General features: G+C 45.0%; 1 protein-coding gene across 2 annotated transcripts in view; it reads right to left on the bottom strand.

The window, feature by feature from the left end:
- Positions 1–11224, bottom strand: part of Rarres1 (retinoic acid receptor responder 1) — a 35596-nt gene that overhangs the window by 6024 nt on the left and 18348 nt on the right. The window contains exons 2-4 of one of the 2 annotated variants that reach the window (XM_031374054.1): positions 10673–10738; positions 6175–6358; positions 239–375 (exon numbers count right to left, since the gene is read on the bottom strand). In XM_031374054.1, coding sequence (XP_031229914.1) covers positions 239–375; positions 6175–6358; positions 10673–10738 — 387 coding nt within the window. The remainder of the gene's footprint in view (positions 1–238; positions 376–6174; positions 6359–10672; positions 10739–11224) is intronic. The other variant, XM_031374055.1, reaches the window with a different exon arrangement.

Raw genomic sequence — 11224 nt, forward strand, 5'->3', positions numbered from 1 at the left:
ATCGCTGTATCAACTCTTTGTTTTTTTTTTTCTAGGATGCTCTTATTAAAGTCAACAAATGTGGTTTTGTTCACTGCTGCCCCCTCAATCCCTAAAACAATACCCAGGCCACTGCAGTCACTCAGACATTTGCTGAGTGAATGAAATGTAATTAAAACTCTCGCCATTCCCATCTGTTCAGCCCAGAGCACTGGGCGCATGGTGGCTAGGCTGGCCCAGCTAATATTCAGGTTCTTACCAACTGCTTCACACTGCTGAGCTGGACCAAGTAGTAGTGCAGAAACTGGGTCGTCTTCTCCCACATCACATAGGAGCTGCCAAGGAAAGCCAAGTCCCACAGGGGTCTCAGTGAGGGATCAATGTGTCCATGACTGTCTGTGACAAGAAAGAAGCACATTTGTCAATAAGACAAGATCTAAGGGACTTGAGTAATGGTGTCGGGGATGTGGTATTGGATCATCTCGCAGCAGTATCCTGACTGGGACATGTGGTTAAGATGGCTCCTGTGCTCCAGTTTGCTACACCAATAGTGTAAACTTACTTAATGGCAATTTGTAGCACTATGCACATACAACATTAATCTACAGAGACATTAAACATTAATCTAGACATAGGCTAGTTGAGACAACATTAATGTGGTGGAAAAGTCCACTACCATCTTGTTATGTGCTGGCTTGGCCTGAAAGTCAGTGCCATCGTGTCCTTTAACTACTGGCTTTAAAGCTAACCAGTGAATTGGCAGTTTTCCAGTCACTGTTTGAACACATGAAAAAATTGGATGGATTTTTCCTGTACCATTTGTTTCTGAACCTTTTTTTTTTTTTTTTTACAGCAAACACTTAAACCCCATCCAGACTTCAAGAGGTAAGGATACAATGATTACTTACTTTTAGAAAGTCAAACTTCAGTGATTAATTTCTAGGATGATTCCACAGATCACCATTGTGTGTACAGGTTGGTGGAGACAGCCTCTGTTGATGGCCTGCCAGCAGTGCAGTACCACAATAGGGCAAGCGTATTGGAAACGTTCTTTAGGTAAAGTTAATTTTAGCATAAATGTTATTGGTTGTCTGGTCTGTGGTGATACACCAGTCAGAGATTATTCCCTGATGACGCTGGTGGCTCTGGGTAGCATAGAGGCAGAGCTGCTGTGTTCTTAGAGACAGCCAAAGGATAAAGAGGCAGAGGAGAGGTTTCTTTGGGCTGGAGAGTTTGGGGGAAGGCTCCAAAGGAATGAGGTTTTTTTTTTTTCCCAGGGATTTGAATCCCAGTTTTGTAAGGGGTGGGGGTGCAGTGTGGTACGGGTGAGCTAAGGACGAGGCTGCAGGCTCAGATTCAGGCTGCTCTTGAAGGGGCATAAATAAATGAATGACATTATACTAAGAAAGGCCTCGTGTACAGAACCAGTGGGCATGGACTCTGTGTCCATATTAGGTCTGTACAGAGGGGACTGAAGTCTCAGACCTGAGAGGAGCTGTTGGAGTAGTCCCACGGAGAGAGTCTGCTGTTTGAAGACAGCAGAATTGGGGACCAGGTATTTTCTGGAGGCCAGCTTCAGAGGAAGTGGCAAGTTATTCAATGTTAAGAGAAGGGAGTGGCAATGACCACATTTTCTATAAACCCTAGAGCAGGAATACAATTAGAGGCCAGCATATACAGACCTGTGGGAGAAGGGAGCATAGAGGTTTGGTATTTGGATGTATGGAGTCTGAGGTTAAGAAAAACGACAGAAGTGGACAATGGAATAGTTTCAGTTATGCAGAGTGTAGAAGATGGGTCAGGAATGGTTGAGGCTGAGCAATGTAAAGAGTCTCCTTTTGAAGAGTGAACAGAGAGGAAGGAAAGTGACAATGGCTCTGTGAAGCACAAGGTCAACGGAGCACCGTCTCAGGCAGGATTTCAGACATGAGAAGGATACTGATGGTCAAAACCATGGGAGAAGCTAGAGAAATCAGGGTTCAGGATATAAGGAAAAAGATCCTGAGCTGGAGAAATGGCTTAGCAGTTACGGGATTGGCTGTTCTTCCAGAGGATCCTGATTCCATTCCCAACAACCACGTGCTAGCTTTACAATCTTGTGTAACTCTAGTCCTCAGGGATCTGATGCTGTCTGGCCTCCACAGGTGTTGTACATGTGTGGTGAATAGACATGCATGCAGGTAAAACACCCACACCCATAACAATAAAAACTTTTAAATAAAGATTCTTGGATGAGAGAGCTTGGAAAGATAAGAGTTGGTGGGGTGTAAAGTTGTGGAAGGAGTAGGTTGCATGTGGGGCCAGGAAAAGAACTTGCCACACAAGCTGGAAGGCCTGAGTTTAATCCTCGGACTGCACACAAAGGTAGAAGGGGAGAGCTGACTCCACAAAGCTAGCCTCCACATGCATGCCTCCCCACCACCACTCACAGAACTCAAAATAAGTAAAACTTAGAATTTGATGAAGTAAAAAAATCTCATGTTCAGTAAGAGCAGACGGGAAACTGTCTCACTGCCAATGCAAGAGGCAGGCATGCTCTGCCGCAGAAAGGTAGAAAAAAGCTCGCACATGGCTGTTTAGGAGAGACCACGAAGACATTAGAAGTAATGAGTGCTCTGGGGGCCTGGCACTTGGTAAGTGCTTTTAGAAGAAAACCCATTGAGAGTAAAGCTGAAAGCCTTGGTTTCCTCCTCTGCCATCATCCACTGTTACACGATTGCTTTAAGGGCTTAGTCTCTTCAGGCTCTTCTGTTAACAGCCAAGTGCCGCACACTCAAAATTGTGCACTGCTGCCCTCTGTCAACTCCTCAGGGTGGCTCTACCCAGTTCATCTTGCCAGGACATGCTACTAAACAGGGAGCTGTGAGCTTGAGGCAGTTACTGTAGAGACGCTTCCGACTTCTGCTGTATTTTAAGAATTACTGGTATTTTAAGAATGCATTTGTACTTTCTCCTTGATGTTGAACCATTAGGGTTCCAGGATGTGTTCTGCAGGACTGCAAAGCCGGTACAGTGACAGGAACACCTCTGCCAGGGTTCACTCTCTCAGGGCTGTGGCAACCTTTGCCCTGTCTTTTCCAGTAACTGAAACTTTCTTCATGTGGCCCACCAATACTTACTCTATCTTACTGTGGCTTTAGATCTGTGATAGCCAAATGCATTACCCTGGGAGACAAAAGAGCCACACTAAATGCTGTCAGCAGTGAGGACACGTGACATGGTGTGTGCTCACGGCTAGACAGGGCAGGATGAATACTGTGTAGCTCCTCAGGTCTTTTCTTCTGGTCATAGATTATGTCCATTTGTAAGAAGCTCGTGAATGGACCAGAGAGAGTGAAACCACCATAGTAAAAGCAGAAGGGAAAACAATGTGGAGCCAGCAATATGTGTCCTGCTTATTAATTGCACTATGAAGTTCAATGCCCTGCACTGGCTACTGACTAGAAACTGCTAAGATTTGAACTCATTACCCTAGGCCTGTCTCCATAGCTGGATTCAGTCTAAAATCAACCCTTTGGGTTTTTTTTTTCCCTAGAAATGATTATAAATTCAATTGATTACAAACATCCACTGTTATTTGGTTTCAGCTACTGAGTATATAACAAAAATCATTTCCCATTTAAAATTGGATAAGTAGATTAAAGGAGTAATAATGTTGAAAAAAAAGTTTACTTTCCAACAAATAATAGAAATAAAATTCAGAGGCTCAAAGCAGGAATATAACGTGTGATTTGTTAAATCACAACATTATAATGAGAGTTCATGTCTTTTAAATAAAATAATTGTGCTTTGTACCTCCTCTTGGTAGTTCGTACCTTCTAAGAATCATGGATAACTACTTCAATAAGGTTTCTCCTGCACTCATTCAGTGACACAGAACTATGCCCTGGAAGGACATATGAGGAACCATGACGTCATCAATATACAGCTGACTTTATTAACTCATGAACTCTCAGCATGATGCTCAGCCTTCACACAGACTTTGGGGTATCTGTCTAGATATCAACCCTTGATTCTAAGCAGGTAATTTTGTGTGCACGAATACTTAGCACCATGGAGCATCTGCTGAATTTGCAGTCAGAGCAGAACTCACATTTTGTTGGTGAGAAGTGCCCTCTGCTATGACTGAATTATTTATGTATTTTTGTGTTGGGGCACATGTGTATCTGTGCCTGTATATGTGTGTATCCTGGTCTATGCATGGAGGTCAGAAGAGGGTGTTTGTGCGATATTTGGTGTACTGGCTAGTTTTGTGTGTCAACTTGACACAGGCTGGAGTTATCCAGAAGGGAGCTTCAGTTGGGGAAGTGCCTCCATAAGGTTCAGCTGTGGGGCATTTTCTCAATTAGTGATCAAGGGGGTAGGGCCCCTTGTGGGTGGTGCCATCCCTGGGCTGGAAGTCTTGGGTTCTATAAGAGAGCAGGCTGAGCAAGCCAGGGAAAGCAAGCCAGTAAGGAACATCCCTCCATGGCCTCTGCATCAGCTCCTGCTCTCTGACCTGCTTGAGTTCCAGTCCTGACTTCCTTGGTGATAAACAGCAATATGGAAGTGAGCTGAATAAACCCTTTCCTCTCCAACTTGCTTCTTGGTCATGATGTTGTGCAGGAATAGAAACCCTGACTAAGACATCTGGCTTCCTCCATGGGTAACCAAATCCAAACACTGTTCCCCATGTTTGTGCAGAAAATACTCTTTGCCACTGAACTATCTTTCCAGCCCCAATATTTTTTTTTGACATTTTATAGTAGCCAAATCTAGATAGATTGTAGTATGACCCCTATGAGTACACAGGACTTAGTAAGTGAACAAGGTCTAAATGAATGGTTCTACTGAAAAGTATCCCAAAGCTAATAAGAATGTGGCAAATATTTCTAGAAAAAGTCCTATACAATGTCAGTGGTTAAGAGCTTGTACTGCTCTTGTAGAAGAAAGACCCCCTCCCCATCAAGCAGCCCACAATGGCCTGTAACTCCAGCTCTGGGAATCTATGTCCTCTTCTGAACTCCATGGGCTGTCCACGCACATATGCACATTCACACACATGCACACACACACATATACACAGAATCAAAAATCTTTTTTTAAAGAGCAAATGAGCCCAATTTCCCAAACTAAAAGGGGAATAAGGCCCCCCTGTAACTATGGATTTCTAAATAGTCCTCAGTCCACTTATTCCAAGCAGCATGAATATCTTCAACAATATATTCTGAATTCTCATAGTTCTTTGGCTCAAGATTTGGTCCTTGTTGTCAATGAAGTGTTGGGCAAGAATCATTCAAGACAAGACTCTGATGTTAGAAATGCAGGCAGGAGTCTTCATTGCTGGTATTTAGTTAGTGTCAGTAAGTGGGGGCAGTTGCAGTCAGGAATGGAGCCTGAGGTTCTTGGGTGTGGATGAGGAATTGAGGGGTGCCTGGGCAAATGAGCAGAGAGTGTGGGATAAAGAGTGCCACAACGGTCAGAGGTCCAGCTCCTACCCAAGTGCAAGCCCAGAGATGACTTTTGCGGCTTGGGAAATTGGATTTGCCGGTAAGTGCTGAATGTCTCCTGCTGCCCACACACTCTGTTGAGTGCCAAGATAAATGAGCTGTGCTGCACTCCAGCTGAGTCACTGCAGAGGGCAGGGCACATCTCTTAGAGACGGCTCCACTGCCCATTAGCTGCTGACCTGAAGTGAGATAAATGTGGCCCCTACGGCAGCAGCCCAGAATGGCCCAGACAGCCACTCAGCCAGCCTTGGGAAGAGGGGCTGAGCACAGGCACAGGGTGCCTTGTCAACTAAACTTCCCAAGGCCAACAACAAAATGCTAGAAATGTCACCTCAGGTTCTACACGCCCCTAAAATCTGCACTATAATCTACACACACTTTTTTTTTTTCCCCCAGAAACTTCTGTTTCTTATTTGTAGAATCAGCTCTTGGGTCCTCATTCTAGGATGGAAAATGGTTAGCTAAAGAGACTCAGCATTAGTATATTGTAGAGATGAACAGAACATGACACCCTTGAGCCTTGTTTAAATAATTGAGACACATCACAATCCATAGCTAAAATTCTCCAGACATACAAATGTAAATAATCATTCTTTTTAAGATTCAGTGATTTTACATATATATATACACATATATACAAATATATATACATATATATACACACACATATATTTCTGATATAGGAGCCCCAGTTATTGATTCGTACCAGGTATGCTGATGGTGTCCAGAGGAGTCTTCAATTGCTTCATCTGCTTGTAAAGCAGATAATCCTTTTCTTGTCTCTTCCCCTTATCAAAGAGCCGTGTGCAGGTTACATTGATGGCCGGTCTGGGTTTTTCATTCTTGAAAAACACCCTCGCAGAACATTTGCCCATACGTTCCTCACCTTCCTGAAAGAAAGGTTTCGAAGTTACCCAGGAAAGTTCCCTATCAACTGTGCTCACTGCAACTCACACAAACACACAGACGGAGAATCCAGTGAGTTCGGCAGGCCGTCGTCGACAGTTGGAGCTTCACTTTACAGAAGGCTGTTCTTCCTGCGCATGGCTTGTGGTTTATGTGGACTATAAACTGGCTAGAACCCAGACTCACCTGGGAGATGGGCCTCTAGGCGTGACTGAGGGGGTTATGCTGCCTGTGTTAATCAGTCTATCTGCTGTGGGCATCTGTGATCCTGGATTGTAAACGTGGGGAAAAGGAGCTGAGCCACCCATATGTTCATCTCTCCCTGCTTTCCGGTTGGAGGTGCAGTGACTTCCCTGCTATGGCGGACTATGAGCCAGACAAATCCTTTGTCTCTGGCTGCTTTTTGTTAGTATTTTATCTCAGCAAGAGAAAGGCAACGGAGACACGGCAGTATAGTAGTCTTCGATCTTCGCTGCCCTTTCAGCGTTTACTTTCTGATTGCCTCTGTACATAATAAATAGCGTTGATGTCTGTTGAGCCCTTCTTGGCTCAGCTGTCTAGGATAGGGGCTGCTTCGCTCTGTCTGGAACTAACACAATGGGCACTTGCGTATTAAGCCTACTAACTTGAATTGTAAGACAAAGCTGGTTCCTATTAACAAAAACACCAGTATGTCTATGCATGAAGACCAAAATGCTAAAGCTTAAAAAGGAACTCACTCTACCTCTTACACTCTCAGTACTTGAATTGGTGCTTCTCTGAGCTCAGCTACCAACCCCTGCTACAGTAATTCTGCCTATTCTGAGATCTAGTCCAAGTTAGATACCTCAGTCGTCCCCATACTGTGGATTCTGTGAGCACTCTCACTTATTTCAAATCCAAAAACATCAGAGATTCTCCTAGACTATAGTTGTCTGCTCTTGAATAGTCATTCCTCCCCATTTTGGTCAAGCTTCTTTAGCTTGACCATTAAAGCCAAGGACCTAGCCCCAGAAAACTGCACATGTTCATACCATCAACATTAGACTTCAAATGAGGAGTTCACAGTCACTAGCCACAACCCAAGCCAAGCCGTGGGCTCCTCGTCCGGGTGTCCTATCCAAATGTGGCTGGTAGAACAGCCAAAGCAGCAACCTTCATTTCTTTTCCGTGGTTTAAATGGCATCCTGGTTAAGGCAAGACCCAGAAATAAACTTGAAAAGGCCCACAGTGAAAGAAGTTATAAGCAAGTTGGGTCTTCAAAATAAGCCTGCTTCTAGAACTAGTTCAAAACAAAAACAAAAACAAAAACAAAATAAGCTAGCCATGGTGCAGCTTTTCTCTTACAGTGCCTGTTCTGGCTGGGAGGAGGGGCTTCTGGGGCACATTAACATGCGTATAAAAGAACTGACAGGTTCTCATCAGAGCAGCCTTCTGCTCCTTGGTGTCTGCCATCAGGAAGAGGAAAAGAGCTGGATACAATGTCTCTTCTGTCTAGCCCACCAGACAGCTCCATAGAAGCAATGCCTGCCGGGAAAAGGAATGGCTGACCTCCACTCCTGCTAGCCAGCTGCACTCTCATGTACTTACTATGTTCCAAGTCCAGAGGAACATGACTTCACTCGTGCTTTCAGTTTGCAAAACTAGAAATCAAAGGCATCTCCCTAATCCTTTGAGAAAAATTAACTCTAAGGTTAACAAGCCAAGTCTGGGTTTATTGTTTGTGTGAATTCTGGTACGCTTTCTTCAGGAGGCACTGGGTTAGGGATGGCGTGCCTTGTCCCTGATGCTCTGCCTCCCTGGGACCCTTTGATGTTCAGCATGGTCTGAAATTCCCAGGCTTAGACTCAGACCACCACTGCTGACAATCTGGGCTGGCCTCAGCCTAGCTCCTCACAGGGATATTCATCTGCTTCTGATTTCCACATTGGCTTTCTGCTTACTCTATCCTGAAAATGGGGTGAAAGCAACTTAGCAAGTCACGGAGTGTGTGGTGGGAATTGCAGTGAGGCAGGTAATGCCTGCAGCATGCACAGGCTCTGCTTCTAAGCAATGAGTCTATGTATGTGATTCTTTAACCTGATATGGGATTGGCTTCCTGCTATGCCAGCCTGCCAACTAGAAATGTCACCAGCTGACAGGAGAAAGAACATATTGGCACTCCATAGTGAGTCATTTTAAGGACTATGAAGTATAAGGAGGGACACCCAAAAGAGCTGCAAAATTCTCTCCCAGGGGCCCTAAGGAAAGGGAAGATGACAGGAATGTGGACCCTTGCAAATGCAGATGTGTAAAGCACTCGTTGTTGAAGCCCTTAATAAGAGATCAGAAAAGGAAGCTGGTCCCCAAGCATGGTCCAGGAATTCTAAACTGCTACACGGAGTGCTGTAGCCACTAAACTGTAACCTGACATCTGGGACCTGGGCCTTTGACCAGGACAGATATGAGATCATCCTGAATGCCTCTGATTTGCATGACCCCTGTTTATACGGCTGAGACTGCACATTTGGAAACTATGTGCCAAGTGGCTCATACTAACTTCCAAACAGTACACCTGCCAATCACAACGGTCTGCCTTCACGGGGACAGGACTGGTACATCTCGAAATGGCACTCGAAGAAACGCAAATGCTGGGCACAGGAGACCAAGCTACAAATCATTGGTCAGGGAGGTCCTCAAAACATCATGACTAAATAGCAGGACCCTGTTACTCAAGACATCAACCATGGTTGCAGAAACGTCAAGAAATCGGTCTCAAACTGACCAGGAAAGGCTCCCTGCTGGCTGGTTCTCATGGAGCTAGAAGGTGCTCTGCAGGCTGTGGAGGGAGAAAGGTGATCAAGAGACTCCGCACCCTGTAAGCTACAACATGGCCAGCCCGGAAAGCAGCGCTGACAGGATGGTTACGGAGGTTACCACTCAAGTCTCTGCTAGAATGTGAGGTCTGTCCCATAGGAGTGATTTCATGGCTGGTACTGTAAGCCTTCGCTTGAGAAATCGTAGGTCCCAGGGATGCTGTTTCAATAAATGGTCATATTGTCACACTACCGGAACTATTTATATCTATTCCCATAGGTTTGTGCCACTTTCAACCTTGGTCGGAGAACTTTCTTTTTGCAGCGGGTAGCAGTTAATGCGGAGACTCATGACTGGTCACAATGCTCAGGGTAAATGATTGAGTTCTCAGCCACAAATGAACACATGGGATATATCTACATCCACCTCCCTTATCCAAGGCTCGGGGAACATCAAAGAAGAGTGCAGAAAGAATGGAAGAGGCAGAAGTGTAGGGAAGAAAATGACAGCAAGGCTGTCTTTGTGCTAGAGAGCAGGTGCAGCCATGAGAACAATGGCTGTTCTTCCTGATGACCCAGGTTGACTCCCAGCACGCACACGCTGGCTCCTAACTGTCCGTAACCCCAGTTTTAGGGAGTCCAAGTCTTCTAGCCGCCAAGGGCACCAGGTACACACACAGTGCACAGACATACATGCAGGCAAAGCACCCATACACAGAACCACTTTTTAAAGCTGTCTTCCATGACATGGCTGGTACACACATTAACTCCCAGCAGATAGGGTGGTCTGCTGAGGCCCCATACCCTAGCTGAGGAACTCTTGGCAGTTGATGGCTGCTGGAGAAGGGAGACTCACTTTTCCTTGGTGATGTGGCCGCTGGTAGGTTGCCTGTGCCCCAGGGGATGGCCCCCAATACATCTGTATGTGGTCAATACTAATTAGCCTCAATGAGCTACTCCTAATAATCACAATAGTAATAATAATGGGTTCGAAGGAGGAAGATAGGTTAGTGGGTGTTGGAGGAAATTGGAGAAGGGCACGGGGTGGGGGGAGAAATTCAAATACATTGTATATGTGTATGAAATTTTTAAAGAATAAATTAAAATAGTTTTAAATGAAAAACGAGCATATTGATCTAAAAAGAAGAAAATTTACTATAACTGTAAACGTCAGGGGTCCTAGAACCCCTGGGACCGAGAATTATAACTGTAGAATCTGCCCAGCAATCCTGCCTTGCCTGCAGGGATTTCTAGTTACTGCCCATGCCCCTGCCCTCTTGCGGCATGCTCAATAAGCTATTCTCCTATTGTGAAGGGTAACTTCACCCGCTACCTGCAGGTCCACCCCACTGCTAAAATAGGCACTCAGTCTCCTAAGCTTTGTCCTTTCGTTCTTGAAAACAAATAGGATGAAAAGAGAAAACCTCCAGGCTTTCTTTGTTCATATTCTCACTTCTTCCTCTAAAGACAAGACAGCACTTATGGATGTTGCTAATAGGCAGCATCAGTAACTGGGCGGCTTACCTGCTCAGGGTTGTATTGCTCTGTGCTAAATACCAAGTCCACTTCACAGCCCTCTTGAGGGTCCACCTGAAATACAGATACTTCATCTTAACCCAGTGGGAGCAATACAAGCATTTTCATATCAAGAATATTCCTGTTGGCTTAAGGTGGCGCTTGCCTTTAATCCCAACACTTGGGAGGCAGAGGCAGGCAGATTTCTGTGAATTTGAGGCCAGTCCACTCTACACAGTGAGTTCTAGGACAGCCAGGAGCACAAATAAAGAAAATCATGTTCTTGGGGCTAGAGAGGTGACTCAGTAGTTTAAGAGCACTTTCTCCCCTTTCGGGGTACCCAGGTTCAATTCCCAGCACTCAGATTGTGGCTCACAACTGTGTGTAACTGCAGTTCCAAGGGAGTCGGTGCCCTCCTCTGGATTCCAGGGGTACCAGACAAGGGAACTTACATACATGTAGATACATACTCATCACATAAACTTTTTTTAAAAAAGATTTATTTTATTCATTTTATGTGTATGAGTACACTGTAGCTGTACAGGTGGCCGTGAGCCATCA

The sequence above is a fragment of the Mastomys coucha genome, unplaced genomic scaffold (assembly GCF_008632895.1).
Source record: "Mastomys coucha isolate ucsf_1 unplaced genomic scaffold, UCSF_Mcou_1 pScaffold16, whole genome shotgun sequence".
Classification (NCBI taxonomy): Eukaryota; Metazoa; Chordata; class Mammalia; order Rodentia; family Muridae; genus Mastomys; species Mastomys coucha.